This window comes from Brienomyrus brachyistius, chromosome 10 (genome assembly GCF_023856365.1).
Source record: "Brienomyrus brachyistius isolate T26 chromosome 10, BBRACH_0.4, whole genome shotgun sequence".
NCBI lineage: Eukaryota > Metazoa > Chordata > Actinopteri > Osteoglossiformes > Mormyridae > Brienomyrus > Brienomyrus brachyistius.
This window is the reverse complement of record NC_064542.1, coordinates 3,905,001-3,930,808: the sequence shown is the minus strand read 5'-3', so window position 1 is coordinate 3,930,808 and position 25,808 is coordinate 3,905,001. Positions and strand designations below refer to the sequence as shown.

Below are 25,808 nucleotides of genomic sequence, written 5' to 3'. Positions count from 1 at the left end.
ATTTATGTAAAGTCTGTTAGTCAAGCAATGGGGATTCTAAGTTTATATACCAGCTCACAATATGAGGTGTGTGTGTGTGTGTGTGTGTGTGTGTGTGTGTGTGTGTGTGTGTGTGTGTGTGTGTGTGTGAAAAAACACGAGACAGTCAATTTGCTGTTTGAAGGAGCGATAACAGGGCTTGTGGCTTACAGTTGCTCTGCAGCTGCTTTAGCTCTGCACCTGCAGGTTGCACAGCCTGCCACGTCCTGGGTGTGAGTTTGCATGTAGGTCTGTCAACTCTTGTGTGTGTTAGTTCATAAATGAATTTCAGTAACTTACGCTGTGTTAAGTGTTGCATAAAAGATACCCTTTTATTGTAACAATGATGATTTTTCAAGGCATGTAATATTTCAGATATAAAAGTTGTTGAGACTTTGTGATTGTGTGCATGTCCATATAATACTTCAAGTTATCAGACTTGAGAGCTCCATTAATATACTGTCCTTGTCCACCAAACCCTTTGACCTTCTTGTTGCTGATGCTAGGTGTGTATTTGCTCATGCCAGATCTCATAGGTTATGTACAGAGTATCTGTGTCCAAACTTTCACACTGTTCTGGGCTGCTAAAGTAAAGGTAGTGCTGCGTGGCATGGACCGGGCGACCTTCATCCATCCTTTATCTCTCTGTAGATGACTGGCCTGCTGATAGGCCACCCCACTGGGAGGACCAGCCTGCTTCATTTTTGGGGGAGAGGTATTCCGGGGCAGTCACCATGGCAGTTTTCCATTCCCATGATGCTTTGTTTTTGGTGTAGAGGTGATACCATGAAGTGCAGAGTTCTTTGGGTATTTGCCAAGCAGATATTCAAGTTCCAGGTCCAACTGACTTGTGAAACATTTACCATAGAATGAACACAGACTAGTACATTGAGTTGTCTCTGCTGTACTCTCTCTGATATTTGGAACCTGAGAACTATGGCATCACATCAATGTCCAAACTAGAGAGCGATAAAACATAACGTAAAATATAACCCTGCAAAGTTTTCAAATTTTGCCTGTAAATATCTCACTCGTGAGCGCAAATGTGAAACTCAGGAGCACAGAAAGATGAATTGCTTGTTCATGTATTTTAATATCACTCAAACTGTCAAGTTTTGACATGGGGTGGTTTTTATACTTTGAGGCTGAGCTCGTAGCCGTTTCTGTCGGCAAATGCTATTGGCTGATGGCTCCTGGTTTTGTGATTGACTGCACACTATGAAAAGCTTTTCCAGAAGACTATAGTGATGGGAATTCAGGCTCCTTTTAGTGAGCCAAACCTTTCTAGTGATGGGAATAACGGCTCTTTGAAGGGAGCAGTATCTTATGGCTCTGACCCATTCCTTTTTCTTATCTTCTTTAGGGGGAGAGGGTTACTAGGTTTATCCATGAAATAATCACTAAGATAGGGGTAATATTTGAATCAGATTAAGACTTAAACAATCCCACCAATGACCTGATCAAGGATTGCACCTCATTATAATTTTTATTATTCATATGCACATTGTCTGCTAACTGCTAAATCTTCATATTTAAAATCTACTATGCTCAGAAAATGTATATAACAGACCCAGATATGATTCCAGTGAGTGCTACCCACGGTAGAGATTAAAAACAAGCCCTCCCCCCCCTTCTCCACCTTTGCTGTTTTGATAAACTGCAGAAGGAAATGGTTTTTGGTAATGAACACTTGCTCAAAAACACAAACATAACAATATAAGAAAAGAGTGGGGTGCATTCAGATGACAGTCATTCCAGCTGAGAAGAAACATAAGCTGAGTTAACACCATATATTTTAGCTTATTTGTTTTATGTAGTTAAGAAGGTCTGTATAGTGCTGGGTGCTTTTCATTTTCATATAGGTATTAAAATGGATTGCTGTTTACCTCTGTGGAAGCGTAATTTATGTGAATCAAAACAAGGAGCTGCATTGGAGAGTTTAATTTAAATAAAAAGTGAAATACATCTCACCCAGCTCATTGTCCTTTTATATATTTGTGTGGCATATGCATTGGCTCACCTGAAAATTTATTTGGTCACTATTCATCTGAGGCTGAAGTTGCTTGGAGTCTAAGGATGTGACTGCTTGAACTACTCTATAATGCACGACTGAAAAAGGCTCATGCCTTTTGTAAGTGGTCTGTTGGGTAAAGTGTATTGAGTGGTCTTACGCATATTTGTTCTTAACCAATGTCTGCAAATTGCAAATGGCTCTCTTAAACACTTTTGTTAAAAAGTGAGAAAGAGGAATCAACATTTTGAAATATGCTTGACACCCTCCTTTGTGTTGGCTACATCAGTTCAGTCTGACATTTCATCATAAATCGTAGGGGTTGCAGGTTTTTAAAACAAACCACAAAACTGCTTGAAGTAAGTGCAATTTCAGCAATATATGTTTTGAAAAATGTTTATCTTCAAAGACATACTGTTGGCTTTTAGTTATGTTTAATAAACATTAGACTGTATGAGAGGATGTTTGAACATTGGAAAGTTATTCAATTGTTTTTGTCCCCAGTCGTGGCTGCTGCCTACCAAACACCAGAATTTAAATGATCTGTAATTGTACAGAACACCAAACAGCTTTGGGAACCTTGGTGTGGTACAATCAGGGAATGTATTGCAATTGGCATTTGTGATTTGACACGGTTTTAGGGAATGTTTGGGAATGTTTTAGAGGGTATGGGAATGTTTGGGTGGGGGGGGGGTTAGAATGTGCTGTCCTGTTCTCTGATAGGCAATGTAGAATAGCTGGAAATGAATCATCAGTTCAGTCCCATACAGCCATGCACTTCTAAATGAATCTTGGAAATGGTCAGTATGTGTGGTGATGAGGAGGCTGGTGGAGATTAAACATAAACTTTATAAATAATTAGTATTTAAAATTGAAAGCCTGTATACATGAGTTGTTAGCCAATGCTATTGCTGTCAGATGCATGGCATGTCTTTGTTTGTCTCCAAAGCAGTGTTGGGGTACCTATTTCCCGGGGTACCTATTAAAGGTCAGATACTTGAGATGGACCTTATATACCTACTCATGATCAGATGGTGTATGACCTGTTTTATGAGTGAAATATATCAACTATTAATAGCATTTATTAACAAGTGCTGTTCTTATACTGATATGACACAACTGATTTATATACCTAACATTCAAGTTTTACAGTAGAAAAGTGGAGACCCCTGAACCCCTGTCTAGTGGGGGTTTCTGAAAGAAAGTGTTTCTCTAGGAGTGAGAAATAAAGATGCATTGTTTCCTGGAGTGTCTTTGTTATCGTAATTAAGAGGTGAAAGTAGCGGTGGACCCTAGTATACCCTGTGCTGCTCAGTTCCCTCCGAGTAGCCTTGTGAAATTTTAATATATGCTGTAACATGAAATTCTCGTCCTACTGCTTCTCCAAACACTATCCTATATCCTGTGACATGCACCTGCAGTGCTTTTTCTGTAGCTACTCCAAACACTGGCATACCTTTTTGACATGCACTGCTTTGTATTTAGCTAGAACATGTTTAGCTGAATCACACCTTTGACCTTTTGAGTGGATTCGATTAGTGAGAACAGGGCAATTCCTGGGAGACCAGAAGGGTCTTATTTATGTTCCACCAGTGTCTCCGTTATCTTCCACCATCTCCATCATCTCTGTCCCAAAGTGTCCTCCCTTGCTGACTCGGCCTGTTTTTATAAAGCAGTGCACATAGATATAGAGAACTGTAAACAGCCGTTAACTGTTACTACCTTCCTGCTCTTCTCTGAAAAAGGAAACATTAGTACAATTATAGCTTATCCACCCAGGTATTCCTGTGTTTGTTGTCTTTGTAACTGTTGCTATTAATGTTATAACTTTTGTCCTCCACTTCCAGGCACAGGCGACACCGTAGCGGTCATGATTGCAGAGTCTTATGGGAAGGAAATCCTGAGTTTACTGGAGAAGAACCTGACCGTGCTGGTGACCATCGTGGTTGGAGGACGTGGCCCTACCAAGAACATCAATCGCGGTTCCCTGGTCTTTGTCTCCATCTCCTTTATTGTCCTCATGATCATCTTGTCTGCTTGGCTCATCTTCTACTTTATCCAGAAGGTCCGCTACACCAATGCCCGCGATCGCAGTCAGGTAAGCAGTGGGGATGCAATCGCCTCTGTTATTCTGCCAAAGAGAACTCCCATCTCTGTTTATTCTCCTGCCTTAAACAGTCCATCTCAAACTGACCCCTCACAGAGCCACCCACATTCCGCACTTGCCCCATACCCATTGTGCTCCGCATGTAACATTTTGTAATAAACAACACAAAACAGTGAAAGGTGTAGGCTGTTGCTGCAGGGAAATCCATCTGTTAAACACAGGAGTAATAATTAATAACTCAGAATAGGTTATATGGGTGTCAATGCAGACTCTGGGTGCTGGAAATCCTGATCAGAAGCAAAGTCAGAAGTGAAGATTGCACTTCTGCTGGCATGGTCAACTAGTCAACACTTCGCACACAGCCCACACCAAAGGCAGCTTTTATATTACGCTATAAGTGAAGATCAATAGTTTCTCTTTGCCAAATGTGCTTTAGAGTGATTCATACTGTTGTAACATTTTACATTACTGTGATAAATCAATGGTGCTCACCAGAAAAAAATAGAAATCCTTCCTGTCCCGTCATCCGTCGGTGTATGGCCATGTATCTGTGTTATTGGGTCTTTGTCTGGTCATGAGACGTACTTCAGTAATGTTTTTTTCCAATTTTGGTTCAGGGCTGTGGTCCGTGGAGATGTTCTGCATCTTTCTTTTTTTTCTTTTTTTTTGTTTTTGGTTAGCTTGGAAGGCAGATTGTGTCATCTTTTCTCTTCAAATGAAACACCACGCCTCCCAATAAATTATCATTTTGGACCTTTTCTGCCATTATCTGTGCTGCCTTCCAGTTGTTCCTTGTATGTTTTGCTAACAAACCATGGATCTCTCACACACCACCTGACCCCTTTCCCTCGCTGTCTGTGTGCCTGCTGCTTAGCTCGCAGCCCAGGGGTCTGGCAGCGTGCGTGGGGAGGCAAAGGACGGGAGCCATTGGTTAGCAGCACTAGCCGTGAGGTTGCATCAACAGGCGACATTGACCTTGCACGTTGCTGGTGTGACTCAGTGTCTTTGAAACACGAAAAGGCTATGTGGTTATTTGCGAAGAGGCAGCATGTATTTCCGGCTGTTAAAACAGCTTCTGTTGGCACCTCTCTAGAGTACAGGGTGTGCTCAGCTCACTATTCGCCATCGAGAAATACACTCTTTTTGCTCTGTAGTCAATATTGTTCAATTAAATGTAGATTGAAGCCAATACTTTCCTTATGTTTGTGGCCCACTGCAAAAGGAAGCATAAGACCCCAGTTAGTACCAGTTGAAAAGAACCTGTGTATAACTTGTACAGACGCTTCTCTACTTATGAATGAGATACGTTCCACATGGCTGTTCGTAACTTGAAATGTTTGTAAGTTGTCATTCAACATCATTTTAAGGGTATACGCAAGTACACATAACTAGGATGCTGGGAGTCCGCACGCTACGCTGCTGCATGGCGGGAGTAGCGGCCAGAAGTCATACTAGTCGGAATTGGTGCACAGAAAAAAAAATTTGTTGGTGCGGACAGGAAACGGGAGCCCATATAATCACAATTTGGACTTGCAGTCCTCTTTGTTCGTATCTCTGAAAGTTGGTAAGTTGAAAGTTCGTAAGTAGAGGAGCATCTGTATACAAGATCTCTTCCAGCTTCTCCTCAGCATCAGAAAATATAGAGCTGTATAGTGTGTTCTGGCGCCACCAGTGTTTTGAAACGTCTGAAGTTGAAAATCTGAAGTGCATAACGTCTTGAATGTCACAGACTAACTGTAGTCTCACCAAAGCAATGTAACATGTAATATAGTCTTGTTAATTGCTTGTTTTTTTTCAGCAGTCAGTGGTGGCATCACTACTAGTAAATTCCTCTTTGCCAGTGTTTAAGCAAAGTGGGAAATGGCATTGACCCACTCAGAATGTGTGAAACTAGACAGCCTTCCTGCCGACAGGGAAGTGTGAGAGTCACATCTTTGTGACCAGCCAATAATAATCCAGCTCTGCTGATGCCATGGCAGGCTGCCCTATCAGAGTCTAGTGTGTCAGCTCCCTGGCCTTGCATTGCAGCCATGGTGATACTATGGTATTTAATTCTGTGCAGAATTTTTCAACTAGCTGCAGGATTGCTTTTTGAGAGATGCAGAAACATTTTGACCATCAAAGTGGACAGTCGAGTGAATTATTAAAATCAAATAATTAATAATTCTGACCTACAATGTGAGCTGTTAGATCTTGCATATGATCAGGAGATGAAATCATAGCCTGGTGTTTTTATTTATTTATTTATTTTATTTATTTTTTTAATTTCTTTTAATATTAAATTCTCCAGACAGGATAGTGGAGATTTCAATCAGAATATGTTCAATCAGAATATGTTCCTAATGGCAGCACTCACTAGGTGGCTCATTGAGTATCGCTGTTACCTCACACCTCCAGGCTTAGTATTCAGATCCAAGCCCGCTGTGTGTGTAGAGCTTACACATTCCTCCTATGTTGCATCCAGGTTATTCTGTTTCCTACTGCACTCCAAAGACATGCAGTTAGGGAAATAGCATCTCTAAATTGCTGTGTGTGTGTGTGTGTGTGTGTGTGTTTCCTGCAAAGGACTGGCATCCCATCCAAGGTTTTACCCTGAACCATGCTGACTGGGATAGCATTCAGCCCACCGACCCTGTATTGGATAAGCATTTGGAGAATGAAGAGATATTAAAAACGAAAGAGCAACATAACAGCAAACAGCAGATACAAATGGCAAAGGAACAGCGGTTTCCAGAAGTGTTATAATGTTACATCATTGAAAATGAGCTCTTTTTAAAAACAAGTGTTTTAAGACAAATGTTTAAAGACACTGTCTTCAGTACTGTAACTGTATTCACTTGTATCCTTTTCTCTGCTGTGACAGCGTCGCCTTGGAGATGCCGCCAAAAAAGCCATCGGCAAATTGACCACCAGGACAGTGAAGAAAGGTGACAAGGTATGATTACCACTCCACTGTTACAGCCGCTGCTCAGACACGGAGTCTTCAGGTGACCTCTAGTGACTGTATTGCTGCTCATTGGTTGTTCAGAAACATTTCAGCAACACTCAAACGGCAGGTTATCTGTTTTAATGTGGTTTAGCTAATAATCAATTTATGTATATCAGAAATGGGCAGAAGTACAATTATGTGGGTCAAGGAATGTTAAGGTACATTCCTGAATATTTTGTAGAGATTCTTGTTCTTGATAACAGTGTACCCACCTGCAGGTGTGACTGAAATGACTGAAGTTCCTGTTCTACAAACGGCTCTAGTCGGCTGGTCTGGTAACAGAATAATGCAAACCTGCATACACAAGTCACATGCCAGGCTCTCATTTCCTGGCAATTTTACTTTTTCCTTTGATTATCTTACCCTTGGTGTTGGAAGATACTGCTCTATGCTCTGGCTGTATTTTGCTATGAGTCCTCATAGAACTAAGTAGGTCCAATCCTATGCGTCATCTCCACAGCTGGGTCAGGCATCAGGGACAAATCCCTGGTTGACAGGTGAAAAATGTTTTTATAATTGGCAGGTTAATGACACCCCACTTTCTTAGAAGGGAAATGGACGTCATGGTATAATCGCAGTCAGTCACATTCTACTTGGGGAAGATGATTTCATGTTAATCTCGCTTGCGTTGTAGATTGACATAACTGCACCGATCCTAACAGTAACAAGGAATTGTCTTAGCAGAACTGTTTCAAAAAAGAGATTGTTCTCATATACATATATTTCATAGCACAGTTTTAAATTCTTCAGCTGTATTCATTTCCTTTTCTTTTTTTGATGCTCTATGGTGCTTCTCATTATCTTTTGTCCTGGTGTGTTTGGTTGGTGGATTTCCGTAGTGATAGTTAACGACTACATTAGATGCACCATCGCTCACATTAGTTTCTTTGCTGTAAGGCTGGATTTTAAGTTCAAGGTACTGCAATATTAAGGCTCAGGCATCACGGAACAATATAAATTGTTATTGAAAATTGTAGGGGTGCAATGAATCACAAAACTCGCAGTTGGGATCATATCACTGTTTTTGAGTCACAGGTTGGGTCATTTTTCAGATCAGCAAAAAAAAGAAGACATGTAACTTTTGCTTTCCATTTATTACTTAAAGAACTTGAAGAACATGGAAGAAAGCAATGAACTTTTAACGTGCCCCTTCATCTGAACACACAACTGATTTGTCTATATCTTTTTACTACAACTCTGTATCGTACAGAAGTCCATAGTGGGCATTATCTTAATCTGTCATATGTTGAGATAATGGCTTATTTTTCTCGTAATCTCAACATTTTTTTTCTCCAGATCATAGGTTATCTTGATATCACAACATTTCAAAAGTTGTGTCAAGAAGACAAAGGTTGTAATTAGCTATGCAAACAGTTTGTCAAGAGAAGGAGCAGAGCAGATTCCACTAAAAATGCCATGGCTAATGCTATTAAATCCACACAGATTTTATTGCATTCTCACCAAAAGTGTAACATTGCTCCCATTTGCTACACACAAGAAGGGAATTCATCCCTGTTGTGAGACATGAATTTCATGCCCTGAATGCATGTTCTTTGTGGACTTCCATAGTATTATTTCTTTAACAAGTAGTAAAACTGTATTTCACACGATTAATTGTCAAGTTTAAATATAATAAAGTACAGTCCGTTACACCACTAGTAGATTGTAAGACCGATAAATGTATTTATGACTATGAGATGCAAGCATTGTAAGTCAAACTGAACAGGAAATTGCCTTGCAGTTTACCATGTTTGGGCTGTGCATCTGCAAAGAATGAGACCGCAGGTGAAGTAGGCATGCAACTACAAGCCTTTTGATAGTCAAACTTTATCATTTCCAAGTATGCAGGCATATGTTGAAAGTAAGTAGCATATATCCAAGACTTTAAAGACGGCTTTACATAGAACATGAGAAGTTAGACACACACAACAAACAAATATGATGTACATGTGTACGTCTGTACAGCTTGCAGTGAAAGAAGAGTGAGTGTATACAGTGATGTACAGTATAAGGTAGGGTTGAATGATGGAAAAATTCAAATTGCGATATTTAGTTTATTTTCCCATAAATATTGCAATATTTATAAAGCAATAAAGGAGCTGAAAGTTTACCAAACAGTCAAATGGAACATGTTATCTACCAATAATCAGTCAAATAAGTTGGTGGTGTTGCTATGAGTTGTGCCAGTATACACAAAGCAGTGCCGACAAATAACTTGCTTTTGCTTAATTTTATGTCTGTCCAATCCAAAGTATTTATATACATGCCTTGTTTCCACCAACGTGCTGTCAGATATTTTCCCAATCCAGCACTGGTTCCACGTGCCTCCACCACAAAAAAATGGCCCCGGGCTAGAAAAAACAGCTCCAACAAAGCACCCCAGAAAAGCTTGGCACAGAATTTGTCATTGTGATGTCAACAAAAGTGGGATGGGCTATCACATCCAAACCTGTATATCCAGAAAATTCAATCTGTAACCAGTGTTGTTTTGTCTGATATTGACGGTGCCAGGAGTGAAACAACTTGCCATCTTATTAGCGGAATAATGTTACATCGTTTTTATTTATGCTGTGAAAAACTAAAGATCAATCTGCTGCCCAGATTTAATATTGAGGTATAAATATGTTGCAGGTCGAATAAATAAAATATTGTGTCGTGAGTGGCGAAGAAACCATGAGGCGGACAGTATTTAGCAGTTTTTAGCATCATTGCACGTTCCTCAAAAGGACAGCAGTAAAACAGCGAGCGAGAGTAAACTAACGCACACAGACTGTCGTAAAAAACCTTAAAATAGCATGGATTGAATTTACTGAAAATATGATATTTTACGTAAAATATTAATTCACATAAATTATGAAACATTACATCGTTTTGTTATTCTGTGAAAAATTAAAGATCGATCTGCTGGCCAGATTTAATAATAAAGTATAAATATGTTTAACAATAAAATATATAAATATGGCACAGGTTGAATAAATACTATATTACAATAAATACAAAATCTTACGTTTTGTTTCATATGACAGATTTTTCACATAACGTTGATGGTTTCAACCCAGCTGACTAAAACCTTGCAGTTATTGCTATGTGACAGTTGAATGTGCATAACATATATTGGAGATACACATAGTGGTAATCTTTACTAACATTTTAGAATTATTATATAGTTCTTACATTTTGATTGTTCATTCTGTTTTACTATCCATATATTCTTTCCATGAATATAGCCCTACTTACTGGTATGGTGTGAAATCCATACATCCATCCATTTTCCAAACCGCTTATACTACTGGGTTGCGGGGGGGTCCAGAGCCTATCCCGGAAGCAATGGGCACGAGGCAGGGAACAACCCAGGATGGGGGGGCCAGCCCATCGCAGGGCACACTCACACACCATTCACTCACACATGCACACCTAAGGGCAATTTAGCAACTCCAATTATCCTCAGCATGTTTTTGGACTGTGGGGGGGAAACCAGAGTACCCGGAGGAAACCCCATTACGACATGGGGAGAACATGCAAACTCCACACACATGTGACCCAGGCGGAGACTTGAACCCGGGTCCCAGAGGTGTGAGGCAACAGTGCTAACCACCAGCCTGATGTAAAGCAGTTGTTCCTTTAAGAGCAACTGATGCAGAAAGTGACTAGTGCAGATGGTTGATAAATAATTATCAATCTTTGTGGTTTAGTGGAATTCCACATGGGTGCTGAGGTAGAAGTCTGTTGAGAAATCTGGCATGAGAAAAGAAGTTGTTGCAGAATACAGTGAAGCTGGTCAGAATGAGTCCCCATCCAGAAGGGAGGGGGTTGAAGAGGCCTTGGGAGGCATGAGAAGGGTCATTGAGTATGCTTATGGCCTTGGGGATGCAGTGGTTATTGGAAATTTCTTGGATTGAGTCTAGCAGAACTAGTTAAACTATTGGCTTGTTTTAGCCTACAGATTGCAAAACTATAAATAAATGTTATGTTTGCCCAGTGCTGCTTCTGGTTTTGCTTAACATCCTAAATGACACTGTTTGCAACGAATTAACCTGATGATTTTTATTTGTTGCAATGCGCAGGTCGATGCTTCTCTTTGGAATAAGTTGCTGATTTGAAATGCATGACTGCAAATAAAAAAGGGAATTATTGTAATGACAATTGTAATGACTGTTAAAGTTTATTGTATTGTAATACAAGTACGGCGGTTCAGAGTTGGTCCACTCTCTTAATTATAGTGGCAGTAAATGTCATTTCAGCGAATGTTTCAAAATCAGGATTTTGTGTCACAACTGGTAACACCTGAATGAAATATTATAAATTGATTTGTTACCTTGTTTCTGCTACAGGATACAGTGTATTCCATTCCATTTCTTCTATATTATGGCCACTAGGTCAGTAACGATGGAATTGTATCATTTGTGCATTGGGACGCGCAATAAATTAATACATATCTTGACAGAGGCTTACCTAAATCCACAAGTAGGCTAAATGTTCAACACAGATAACATTATGCTAATTGGGGCTATGAGTTGGCTATGGCTAATGCTGGAAAGCCCATCTCACATAACTTAAATTAGTAGTTTATGAACATTTTGGTTTCCCAGTAAATTATACCAACAGCAGAAAGAGAATAGTTTTAGGACTGCGTGATATATCATTTCAGCATTGTCATCACAGTGTCTGTATGCACAATAATCACAATAATCACTAATCGCATTTGTTACCAGAAGCTTGGTGTCTGAGACAACTTGCAGCAACACCACTGACTTGTTCGACATGCACTATTTGTAGATGGCAAATTCTATTTGGCTTTAGTTTATTTCAGGTAATTTCATCTCTTTTTATATATATATGACTGGGGCAAGGCAGAAAACCACCTCCCTGTAAGGTGCTTTTGCCAGGACATTAAAGCCGGGCTGAAGAAGATAACTATGGTTATAGGGGTGTTTTTACTGCTATAGATATGCAACTATTCACAATAGCAGAACTTGGGATTTAGTTTATCATGAACAACAATGAATCGATAATGTCGATAATCTGTGATTTAAAAAAATCATTTTAAAAATAAAATTTTGTCATCGATTGTTTACATTTTTGCAGTTTACCGTGTAAATTGCACATAATGACGTCCCCACCTAGCAGCATTAGTGTTGATGGGTTAAATATGATTTTAGCAAGCTAAATATTGCAGAGACAGCGGATTTGTCAGTGGAGGGTTGCGCAACCCATCAGAACATCAGAAGTAGGTTCTCTACAATTTTTATTAGAACTGTGACTGAAATACTTTTTGATGTTTTTTGTTATATAAAGCATTTGCACATTTTTTAAACCTTGTGTTTGACCCAACTAATCGATTTTGTTGATTGCCTTATCATATGATGAATCAGTTATCAAAGTAATTTTTATTTTTTCTGCCATAATCTTATTTTTGAATTTTTATTAGTTTTGCTTTTTAGTGTGCAGATGTCTTAGGTTTTGCTATTCAGACATGTCGACAGACACATTGTCCTACTATTGGCTTACAACTGTTCCTGCTTGTTTGCAGTTTTAATAATAAACTGTTTTAAAACATTTTGTTTTCCCTGTTGTACCAAAATGCACTGAACTGTAAACCCAAAACTGAAGCATGTACCGAACTATGAATTTTGTGTCCCCTTACACCCCTAATGGCCACATTTTACTGTCTTGTGGAAGCCTTTCCACTGATATTTAAAATGTATGCAATGCAAACTGAGAGAGTAATGGGCTACAGGAGTCATATTAAATGGACGTTTGCAGTGATGCTGGAACAAGCACGTGTACATCAAAATAGATAGTAATGGAAATTATTTATTCATATTGCCCACACCCTATAGGAGTGATAGGTGGAGGTTAATCAAATGAGAGTGTGGGTTGTCGATGAGAGCAGCTTTCTTGGTTCTCTAAAGGCTGGTCAAGGTCAAAAGCGCTGGCTATGAATAAAACATCACCCTTGGAGTTTGCTGCCGAAATTGAATCTCTTGGTCTTGGGGCGTCCGTCAGAGTGAGTCACTCTAAGCAGGAAGCTGTAACATGGCCGGGAGGGGGCAAGGGTGTGTGGAGGGGGGGGCGGGGATGTGGGACTAGTCACCTGCCTGTTTAGCAGCCACACACCTGCTGATGCTTTGCCCGGCCGTCTTCCCCTGCTGGTCCAGCTGTCTGTGCCATGTTCTTGAGAACCGAGCCAATTGTTTCCACTCGGTGGTTTTCAAGTCGTGCTACTCACTAGGGGGGAAGACTGGCTGGTAGTTTCCTGCAAGCTGATTTGGTCAACAGCTGATGCCACTGCCAGGATACTACCAGTGTACTGAGTATACCGTCTGCAGCCAGCTGTGGAGAACTGACTGAAATGAATACCTTCATTAGATATTCTCTCACTTGTGGTAGCAAAGAAGCTACGCAGTCCTAGTCCTGCATAAGGATCTTATTCGTGGTGTATTGAATCACGGTCGATGCACCAGTGGCTCGGAAGCAGCCGGCCTGAAAGGTGATAGCTTTGATTTGACCTTAGTTGCAGCAAGAATAGAGGTCACTGAAGCGGCCCTCTTGGAAAGAGAACCAAATAACTTGAGTGGGACAAAAATGAGCAGAGATTTGTGTTCTTTTGTGTTTGTTTTAGCATAATGTCATCTGATAATGATTATAAACCACTTAAGGTTTAAACATAACGTCAATTGTCACTACATAACAATTTATTTTGTGTTCCTAACCATGAAGGGAACATAACTGATCACCATTGTGCACACTAAAAGTCAGTCATGTGACCATATCCTTCATAGAACTACCAAGTGTAAAGGGTGAGTGATGCAGGGCATTATCGATGCTCTGTTCATGGTTTGGTTCTTAATCAAAAGTGTAGATTTTGTGTGTTAAAGGGCTGTATACATATTTAAGTACACATCCATCCAGTAATATATGACCACAGTGACCTGAGTTCACGTGGAAACGGTGCTCTTGGAGATCATAAACAGTAGCTCATCTTGCCTCTGTGGTGTATGCAATCTTGTAATGATGAAGTTAAGTGGTCTTCTGATGGCTGTCTGGTCCCCGAAGTTCTTTGTGCACTTATTTCATGTTGCCATCTGAGGTACAAATGGTATAAACTAACACAAAAGACCATGTCTGCAATGACAGAAATGATTTGTTAGTGAGAGCGGGCACAGTTGCATCAGAGCATGACTGGGGTTGAGGCTGTGTGGGAGCTCAAAGCCAGAGGCCCTTATGAAAGATAATCAATACCCCAAATACCACCAGCACCCTATTTGCCACGAACACCAGGCCACACCACCAAAACCACAACTACGCCAGCAGCTCAAAACAGAGCCACACCTCAATATTGTAAACATCCAAGATAATACAAGCATTTCTGGTCATACCTGTCATCACACACACATTTTTAATCCCTCTGATCATTTTCATGCCCTTACTCTGGACCCATCAGTTCCCACCTCCCATGTTGGATCCGTTGGCTAATCCCGTCCTCCAGTGGGACCGAGGACGTCCTTGGCTTTGTAGCTGGATTTCCTCTGTCAGCAGAGATGGCTGCACGGATATGTGCGTTCCATAAATACAACACCACATCGATCCTGCCGATGAGCACCCAGCCCGCCCACGGATGTGACTGACGGGACCAAGAGAGCAGCACGCCACCTGCCTTGGCCACGGCAACGAGCTGCTGACACAGCAGTGCTGCTCTTAACGCTGTCGCTGCTGAACCTTTCCAAATGGGGGGTCTTGTAGGTGTTGTCCCTGTGATGCGGCTGTCCTACTGGTGTGGCCTTTGCCAGACAGACTGTTTCTTTGACTGCTCTGGATTTGTGAAATAGTCTATGAATCTCTGAATATTAGTCACATCAAAACTGATCAAAAGAATCAGACAAAGTATCCCGGTCAAGTCTGTTGTGTCATAGCATAATTGTTTCACGGACTGGCTGTGGGTGTCCATGGGATTTGTATTTTTGAATATCTGTTGTATTTATGATGGGGTGTAGCTTTCTGTCTGAATTTATTTTGATGCATGATAAATCTTTTATTCAATTCTTGTCTTTTATGTGATTGCGATCGTATGCTAAGCTGGTGGCCTCTTGGCCGTTTTATTTGTTTTCCCAGGAGACGGACCCAGACTTCAACCACTGCGCCGTCTGCATCGAGGGATACCAACTCAACGATGTGGTTCGCATATTGCCTTGCAAGTGAGTGTCCCCGGGCTGTCACCTTGCAGTGGCATCCATCACCTGATGTCATGTGTGGACGAGTCTGAGGAATACCAGGGCTCTTTGCCGTACTCTCCCTCACAATACAGACAGCGAGGGCCCTACTGCACATGTTTTACTATGACAGCTGTTGCTTGGTATACTCTCCGTCATGGATATCTCACTCTCAGGAATATTTCACTGCTGCTGCCCTCTAGCTGTCCTATCAGCTGTTTGTCACACGGCGAGCTGTTTCATCTCAAGGGAAGCACTTGTGTTATATCCTGCTTTATGCTCCTCTATTCCCAAGGCCAGAGTAGCTCTCGTAGCAGCCCTTAGGTTGACCCTTATAGTACTTTTGGAGTTTTTTGTTATGAATAATATATCATCAATACTTACCTATTTCAACACATGTGGGTGCTGGATGGGGCTTGGACATCAATGAGCTCAAGGATGTTCCTCAGTGTTCACTATGCCCCTGCCTGACTTTTCCTAACACCCAGCTTACCTAGATGGCTGCAGGCCAACTGCTTGTACCAACCTTCTGCATCTCATTATGAGGAAAAGAGTGAAGGTCAGAGATTCCCCTCCCCTATCTCTCTCTCTCTCTCTCTCTCTCTCTCTCTCTCTCTCTCAAATATTAGGGTAGGTTAGTGTGGCAATCAAATGAGACTGACTATGGCATGGTGCTACAGGACCTGGAGAGTTTCAAAGAAAGCTGTCGGCTTGCCTGGGAGCATGTCAGAGGAGCGTGCGCCCTGCCTGAGGGGCATCGCAGACAAAAAGTCTCACACGGAATTCAGATAGATGAAACCTGGAGGAGCAAATGTACTCCAAGTATTCATTTATGGGAAAGATTAACACCAAACTTGAAGGCCTGCTGGCATGAATCAGCCTCGCTCTGGGTTGGTCTGTCAGGGCTGCCGTGACGTTGATTAATGGCGGGACGCTGAACTATCATGAATTTACCTGATGAACAATGAGAACAGACAACTGTTTAATGTTCTCAATTAATCATTTAGTTTGCCTGCACATGTTAGCCTGCGTTTGTAACCAGATGAATGGCCAGTGATAGACGAGCCTTTCTTCTCCAGCCATTGTGTGAAGTGACCCCCAAGCCTCTCTCTGTCAGATGGCGTGAGCGGTGGAACTTACCAATATACGTACACGCCGAGCTGCAGCGTGCTTCATCGCTGCCGCCAGGACCAGCTCTGGCTCCTTCTCTCCCATCGCTGCCGTCTTTGTAACAAATGCCACTTAATTTTTCAGAAGCTGATGAGATAAAATAACCTCTGCTGCATATCTCTGAAGTGTTCAAGGGCACATACCAGTGTCCTCGTGTAACCCCTGGGAACAGTGGAGTCCCTTATACAGGGTCCCTGTGGTGGGAGACCGCTGCCTTCTTCTGATAGTCCTTCCCTTTCTGACGGCTCCACGCTCCACCTCCCTACCCATTCTGACATTTGCTGCCCTCCAAGCCGCAAATGAGCCTCTGGGGCCAGTGGTTTGCTAGCGCTGGTCTCACACCCACGATTGTGCAGGAGTCCTTACATGTCAGCAGGGAGGAGTGATCAGCAGTTATACCTGCCCGATAAAGGTCGTTGGGTGTGTCTTGTAGTTTTTCAGCAAAGCTATGGATTGAGGAGACGGTCTAGTTTGACCAGGTAGTAAAGCTGTTGATGGTTGTTGCCTTTATTTCCATGGCTGCTTTGTACTTGATTTTATGGAGATTTATTATTTATTTGTGTGCAGCATACTTTGGTGCATCCACAGATATGTGCGGTTTTGTTGGTTAGATAGCATGGTCTTCAAGCTGAAGTGGCAGACACTCTTAAGTCCTCCAAAGGAACAATGAAGTATTGTTCTGCCGTTGTGGCTATCATATCTCTCGTACTTTCATCTTGCTTTCACCCCACTCTGCTGAAACTCCTGCTCATACTGAGTGAACTTAGCATTTTTTTTCATTTATGAAATGCTGCAGGACAGAACTGAGATAAGAGAGGGCAGGTGCCAGATGTGCCTCAGCATTGTGCTGTATGTCCTGACTGACATTGCCTATTATCTCTGCAGACATGTCTTCCACAAGATCTGTGTGGACCCATGGCTGAATGAGCATTGCACTTGCCCCATGTGCAAGCTAAACATCCTCAAGGCCCTTGGGATCATGGTAAGCCACATGTACAAATGTCATGTGAAATCTATTGTTTCTGTGATAGTGCTGGACTGCTCACCTAGTATCGTGCTGCCACCTGGTGGATGGAAGAGGTTGTAAAATAGGACCCACCACAGCATACATCTACTAAAAGTGGGAATTGCCCCCTCCCTTTTTCTTTGTCATGTATGACCCATGTTGTATTTATTTTTTCTTTAATAAAAAATTCAAATTATTTTGAATTCACTAGGAATGCAGTTTACACTCCCTGAAAACTACAGAAATATTGTTTTGTGTCTGTTTCTAGCCCAACCTTCCATGTGTAGACAATGTGGCCTTCGACATGGAAAGAATAGTCAGGAGTCAGACTTCCAGTCAGAGGTCAGCATTGGCTGACCTGTCGAGTGAAAACTCCATCAGTCTGGAGCCTCTGAGGCATACTGGGACATCCCAGATTCCTTCGGAGGGCGAGCTGACACCACGGACTGGAGAGATCAACATCGCCGTCACCAGTAAGCTCTCTTCCCCCACTTACCCACTGTGCTCCAGAGTCACCTTTGCCAACTGAGTGTGAACTGTGAGCTTTGCACATGCTTAGCCCACAGCCTGGTTCCTGCTTCCTGTCCATCCTCAGAGCCTGCTTCACGCTTTTTCAGTTAGCACTCGGCCTGATTCACCTGGTCCATTCATCCCGTTGGCAAAGGTGTTCAGCCAACCCCTGCTTTCTGTCCACAGGCCAATATCTGAGGGTGCAACATTCATTTAGGTGAAGTCCAGAGAAACTGAGAAGTCCAGAGACAAAATTTCACTTGGTTGGGTGTCCTTCATCGATCATATGTGTTTTTTTCTTTTCAGGAGGTTCCTTTAACAAACACACCCACACGTACATCAATGTTGTTTAAATCCACATTGTTACTAAGAAGTTGGTCAAACTGGTGGCATCTCGACAGGCTGGATGTGTCTAGATGAGTAGCTGAGTGAGCATGCAGGGAGGGTTAGTAGTGGCCAGGAAGATCAGGACTGAGTGGCCCCAAGCTCTTATTTCATCAGTCTCCCAAAACATTCCCTGTTATCTCTAATTGAGATACTGATGTCACCATACAAAGTGGGCTATAAATATGTTTTAATCTTTTTTCCATTGCTGCAGATATTATTTAGTAATCTACTGTCTACCTTCTTTGTCAGGTGATTGGAAAACACAGGCAGGAACCAAAGGCTTTGATAATTCTGTAAACAACTGAGAAGTACCTCATTAATTCACAGTAACATTTTCACTGTAATTATATTCAGTTTCAACCCATTCTTAGAATAGAATTTAGAAAAAATGGATACATTTTCATTTGCATTGTCAAGGATAATATCTCTGTTTGCTCTTTGTTTTTTTGCCTCTGTTCAATCACTGTTACATAAGCGTTGCTGAATGACCTTTGATCAAAACCTGAGGGTAGCTGAGTAAGCTGTTGTCTGGTTTTGTTCAGTGTACTTTAATATGCCCAGTGTTTCCAAACATAAGGGTTGAAATGTCCTGAAATACCTCAACAGAACTGAGTGCTGAACACCCACACTTCACAATGCTTGAAAAAAAAAGTCCTCTGTGGCCATCATTGCTGTTCTGTGATTTGGGAAGTTTTTACAGCTGTAGTATAAGAAGCCATTAAAACGGTTTTAAAAGCTCTACCTTCCACCTTTACATACTGCATATAAATGTTCATAAATACTTAACGTAAGTTAATAGGTGACACATGTTGTGGAGATGTCTGCATAAGACTTTCATAATGCCTCAAGCAGAGCATCGGCCCTTTATGAGTATTCTAAATCATTCATTATGTTTATGGAACATTTTAAAGGTATTATGTGGTGCCCTGTAAGTTGTGTTTTGTATGCCTTCATGTTCTGCTGTACCTAATTGTATTCTGTCACTGGTTTAATACACATGAACTGAGGGAGGTTTAAGAAGATATTTTAATTATGGACTTTGGCCATAATTGCAGATTGGAATGGATTTAATGACAGATGAAGAGGCAAAACACTTCTGCCTTTTTTAATTTAAGTTACCATGGTTGTTTGTTGCAGGGTTCCACTGTTGCATTCCACCTCAGTGATGGGTTATATGATGATGATATATAAAGACCCTGAGTCCATCCAGCTGACCCCCTTCAACAAGCAGTATGTCCAAATCCAGGGTCAGGTGGATTTTATTGCCTTGATGCAACAGTAGGCATGGGGTTGCTAATAAATTCCCATGGATCATAATAGCACCCCTGAGCACAGTTCTATATCACTGTTCTGCACCCTACAAGTGACAGTATTTTAACCAGTGTTTGTTGTGTAATAATCCTAAGTTTGGTGTATATACACACCATGCATTCTTATAGTACAGTACATATACCACATAACCACTATCCATGCTAACAAAAGCACTGCACATTATAGACACACTGCCACGCTTCTGCCAATATCCATCCTCTGTTGTATTTCTCTTGCACATAGTGCAGCTGTTATAAGGCCAAAATGAAAAGTATCTTGAAGGCGATTGCTGTTAATGCATTATGGGCAATATTTCCATCACCGTAAGGAGCCACTCCTGAAGCTGATTGAGGAGGGAATTAAATAGCTGCACTTACAGACTGGCCTGCTTTGTGTGTGCAAGCACATCTTGTAAAATACAGTGTGTACCCGCATGATGGAGCGATACACACACTAACTGGAAACTCCAGTCCTCTCTTAGGCGTATAAGCCAACTCTGAACTGGTCACTAGGAATGAAAATTTTAAGAAACGACGGAATCCCTTTTTCCTTTTTTGTTTCCTTGGCTTTTTGGATTTTTTCTTGAAGCACTAAGTTCTGCCTTATGATCTTCATTTCCTCCTGTCCTGAAGCACAGCCTGACAGACCACACAAGCCCCTCTGCCTCTGTCAATCTGGCCATGTGGATCTTTTCTCTCACCTGTCCTTCCAATGTCTTGGACATGCACAAGTGCATTTGTTTTTTCTGCATCTTTGGTATCTCACTTGTATGTAGCTTTACTTATCCCACCCATCTTGGTTGTGTTTGCATTTACTTGTCCTGCCGGCGTATCTCTGCTACGTAGATGCACACATGTTCAGCTTCTTGCATTGTTCTTTGAGCTTTTTGAGGTGCTGCCCTTGCCCTTCTTACTCAGCTCTAACATTGGACACCAAGGACCCTTCTTCCTACTTCCTGTTTCCACGCTCTCCTGCCTGTCGGGTAACTTTAAAGGGTGTCCTTACCAGCTGCACCTCCAGCGGACCCCACTGCATGACTTCCTGCTTTCCTTTGTTGACAGAGGAGTGGTTTATCATTGCAAGTTTCGGCCTACTCAGCGCTCTCACCCTCTGCTACATGATCATCAAAGCCACCGTCAGCCTGTCCTTCAGCGAGTGAGTACTCGTCCATTTCTCTCCTCGCTACAGAGAAGCCAGCCAACCGTAGGCCGTGGCTTGCCTAACCCTGAATTAGTTCCTGTCACCTGTTGCCACAAAATTTCTTGGTTGAGTCACAAGTTCAAAGACACTTCTCCACATGGGCTTTGCTAGAACAACAATACAGGCAGCCCACAGTGTACGAACGAGAGCCATTCCCTAAGTCTTTAAGTTGAGTTTGTGGGTAAGCCGAAACAGGTACATGCAGTTCTTATTTAGTGTCAGTGGGTGAAGTGTTTGATTATATAGTATATATTTTACCTTTTGGTGCATATAAAACACTTTTAAAACACTTCCAAATATAGTAAAACATATTAAGCACAATAATACAATACACGATCATAGTAAAAATAAAAGTAACTCTACACAGTACTGAACCTTGAGTTGACAAACTGCCAAAGCCACACAGTGCTTTCATGAGCATCACAAAGTAGTGTGTGATTAGAAATCATTATATGTAACGTAAAAATTTTGATATAATAGGCTTTATGGCAGCCTGTTCATAAGTACGAGTTGTCTAAGTCGGATGTTCTTAACTCCTGGGACTGCCTGTTCACATCTAACCTGATACTATGCGTTGGTGTAAAATAACACAGAAGGCACAAACTGCTAACACCTTAAAATGTGATATTAATTTTGAACACCAGCAAACCCGCTCAAGTGTGTTCTGTCCTCTCTCTCCTAGCGTGGAGTGCGATTGAAGAGCTTGCCGCTCCACCTATACCAGCCTTACACGCTCCAGGATCTCTCCTTTCTTTCTCATATTTTTAAAGGCTTTTGTAAACATGTTTGTGCTAATTTTTGTGTATTTATTCTGGATTTTTTTATTATTATTTTTTTTTTTAAGTTTCTGGTTTGTCTTGGAATACTTATCACTTGTTTCATGCATTTTGTACATAAAGCTCCCTTTGCAATACATTGTTGCGCTTCAGTTTTGATTTGTAACATACTCCTGGTTTCAAGTAGAGATTTTTTAGTAGGTTTTGACTTATAGTTTATTTTCAATATCTGATAACATTAGAGGTCACCTACAAATTCATATAACAGCAGAAGCAATGACACCTAAAACAGTAATCATAAGCAGGGATGGATATAACTGGTACACAAGTACTCATTCGCCTTTAAAAGCGATACATGCAACAATCGATTGTGGTAACTGTACTTATTTTATGTGCATTTTCGCTGATGTGAAAAATATAATGCATTTTTATTTTTATATGCCAACTCTACTTCATTCATGGTATACAGGTTAAAATGTAAGGTATTTTCCTTGTCATAGCAGCACAAATGCACATAAAATAAGTACGCATTTACACTTACAAACAATCGATTGTCGCACGTATCATTTTTAAAGGTGAATGTGTACTTGCGTACCAGTTGTGTCCATCCCTGATCATAAGCTTTTCTTCTTCATAACAGCAGACAGCTATAACTGGTATAACTATAACTGTCAGCTGAAAGCCCTGTTAGTCAAGTATGGTGTACAGTAAAAATGCCTTGCCAAAAATTGATTATTTTTTGTGTTTCATCACTTTGTTGGTTTTTACAATGAAGTCAATATGGCTACATTTAAAATAAATGTATGTTTAATTTCGATTCAGTGTTGCTTTCATTATTTTTGGATTTCAGTGGATTTAAATGTTGAAATAGTTTGCTAACCTTGATAAATTTTTTTGTCAGGACTCAGCCATGTCAGAAAACTTCTTGCATTGTATTCATTGTAAAATAAAATTATACAAATACATGTGTGCTGTCGGCAGTGGGTTGACTTCACTATTCTGTTTTTCCTTTCAGGTGGCCATTTCTTTGGACGGAACTCTTTGTCCCCAAGGAATGTGGTGTGTGAGATGGAGCTTCCCGATCTCCAGGCCTCACTTGATCTGTATGATGAGAACAAATCATGAGGATTCTCCTCACCTTGGCTTTGGCTTGCACGGGCCAGGTCCTCGCCACTCCAAGCCCAGCGGGGATTGGGGGGGTGGGGGACGTGACCAACCAATGCTAACTTCAACAACGACCTACTACTGCAGCAGAATGTACTATGACCTTTCATCCCTGTTACCAGGAGTGGAAGCAGCCCAGAATTCCTTCTACCTTCATCATAAACATGTCCCTTTACTGGGGTTAATTTATCTTTGAACTATGAAAGACTTGTAAATCCATTTCACAATGGGATTATGAAAAGACCCTTTTACTTCCTCAGTTGGTGTTTTTTTTTATTATTGTTCCAAAAAGTGTCATTCATTCTGCCTGGAGTTAAGACAAAATTACAGTACTCAACTAATAGCCAAGCAGTATATTTACAAACTTTTGCATTTGTGAATATTGTCAACTAACCGTGTTTTTTTTTTTTTAAAACCAAGCTCTGAAAGCCACATTGCCATACAGCAAAATAGGACTACTGTGACTGACCTGCTGACAGTATTGGAATTATGCTGGCTATCTTCATAGTGCAGAGCTACAAAGCTTTTGTCTGCTGTGAATGGATAACCAACCTCACCGTCCCTCTTGCCTCTGCTCAAAGACAAAGGCCCCAGAACCTGGAGCCACAGCTATTGACCTGGACCTAAAGAGCCTGGTTCAGATCCAGAAGCTGAAATTGTGCTGAAAGGAATCCCCGAAGCACAGCATTACTCCTCTGTATCCGATCCGTGTCTTTCTATATTAAACATTTATTGTGTACTCAGAGCCTACCACTTCCTCACAGCCTGCACCCAGCTGCTTCAGTAAAGGGACCTCTTGTAGGATGATGTAACTACATACACCTGAGTTTATTTTTTCGTCCCCTTAAGCACTGCTTGTTTTTTTTCCTCCCATACCTTTGTACACTGAACTTTTGAGTAGAAGGAGGCATTTAATGTTCTTTTGTATACATGTCTCTGTCCCTGATTCTGAGCATGAAAGACTGACTGATGTTCCACATTCTCCAGTGAGAATATTTGGAATTACTGGGCATGTCAGCATTTTTTATTAATAGTCCAACACCCCTTCAGCTGGTACTATCTGATCCTGATCCAACAGCAACTCAGAAACTTTACCCCTGCAATGTGTAATACCAGCTACCCCTCAGTTAGTGCTTTGTTCAAGTGTAACCTTGGAAAGGTACGTGAGGAACATTTATTGGGGTGTAACGGTCAGCATGAGGCCCAAAACAGGACTTACTCTGTAGTACCAGACTCATTTTCCTTGAGAGCCTTATGTCTAGGTAGATAGTCTCAGTTTTAAAGAGACTGGCTTGGAAAGTCCACTGGGGATGGGGTGAGGATATTAGTCACATGACATTTTTGCCAGAATTTTCATATAAATCAATCTGGGGAAAAACTATGCCATGCTATGACTGGGTGGGGTTACTTCTGTTGCCATGGTAACACTGTGTCGCAAAGAGAATGGTAATCTGATAAATTATTAATAATGAATTAATTATTCATGCAAGCAATCTGCCACAGCTTCTGTGAAAATAAACACATAGCGGATCCTGCCATTTTATAAAACATAAGCCAGCCAGCCATCTGGGCATGAGATGCAGTTTTAGTTTAAATGGTTTTTTGCAAAGTTGCCCTTCCATGTCCTACCGTTTCAGAGTGAGCGAGAAGAAAACGATACAAGCCTGTTAAGCTGATTTTGTCTTCAAAAATAATGCATGTGTAGAACAGAAAACCAAAGTGTTCCTGATTCCATAAGGCCTTGAAGCTAATGACTAAAACTTCAGTCTAAGAAGAAGTGCTCCATTCGTGGTACATGGCTGTGTCACCACACACGGGCCAGGTGGCACTCTAGAGACATAACCCTGGGCTCACAGGCAAATAATGAGGACCGAGGAAAGAGCAGTAAGCAGTGAAGAAGCATCGTGCAGTGACTAAGTGACTACACTGCCATACTCATTCAAAAGTGGGAAACCTGAAGAACTTTGATGTAGGTTTTCACTTCCTGCAGTCCCATCCTATTTTTCCCACTATAATTGTATGACAGACAAATATGTCAGGTCTACCAACCAGGAAGTTATCTGACTATCATATGGAACAGGAACATAGTAGAGCCACTGGTGCCCTTCTTCCTCTAGCACATCCTGCCCTTGTACCTTAAGTTACCCACAGGAGTAATCCTGTTTTTGGTGGAGAGTTGTTTAGTTTCCATTGACACGTATGCATAGCCCCCAATTAAAAAAAAAAAAGTCAAGATACCATACTGCAGAGTGATGAAATACCTGGAAACATTTGCTGTCGTTTGTCCCAAAAGTCTTTGTGTTTACTGTGCTAACTTTATAATTATATATGAAGCGCCCATCTTGCGTGTCATTATCTGTACAAAATACACCGCAGTACTTTGAACTCCGTTTCAAAGGAGCTTAACAAGATGTGTTTAGTTGTAAGCAGCATGACAGAGAAATATGTTTCAAGTGGAAAAAGTCATTCCATGCATCACTGTCAGTTCGTTTAACTTTTTCCATTACATGACTTGAAAATCATACACACATAATCATTAATAGATGAATCATTCTTTATGGTAAGTCAATTTATTTGTGGATCTGAAAAAGGTTAGTTTGCTCATTCTTATACAAGTAGTTATTTTGCTTGCTCCAATTGAACTTAATTTTACATTAAGTTCCAATTTGATGATTTTTGTGTACCTGTGTAACAGCAAAGGATGACTGACCCCATAAATCGTAACCCTTACAATTTTTAACCAGTTGACTGCGTGTGTATAAGTGCCTGTGTGTATGAACAGAAGATGTGTCCAGTAACTGGCAATGACTGATAAAAAAAATGTGAGTTATTTTCTATTGCAAGGGCTAATAGAACGTAAAACGTAATATGGTATGGAGAGTTTGTCAAAGGTATTTCTGTCAGGTGGTTACCAGTTAATCAGTTGCATGGATACACTAATGCTGAAAA

At 41.1% G+C, this 25,808-nt stretch overlaps 1 protein-coding gene across 3 annotated transcripts in view; it reads left to right on the top strand.

Annotated features, from left to right (window-relative positions):
• rnf130 (ring finger protein 130) overlaps nucleotides 1–25,808 on the top strand; it is a 43,632-nt gene that overhangs the window by 16,903 nt on the left and 921 nt on the right. Inside the window, exons 3-9 of one of the 3 annotated variants that reach the window (XM_049029732.1) lie at nucleotides 3,877–4,127; nucleotides 7,000–7,071; nucleotides 15,238–15,320; nucleotides 17,391–17,487; nucleotides 17,780–17,984; nucleotides 20,781–20,874; nucleotides 21,602–22,512. In XM_049029732.1, coding sequence (XP_048885689.1) covers nucleotides 3,877–4,127; nucleotides 7,000–7,071; nucleotides 15,238–15,320; nucleotides 17,391–17,487; nucleotides 17,780–17,984; nucleotides 20,781–20,874; nucleotides 21,602–21,617 — 818 coding nt within the window. In that variant the 3' untranslated portion in view covers nucleotides 21,618–22,512. The other 2 variants (XM_049029733.1, XM_049029734.1) reach the window with 2 other exon arrangements.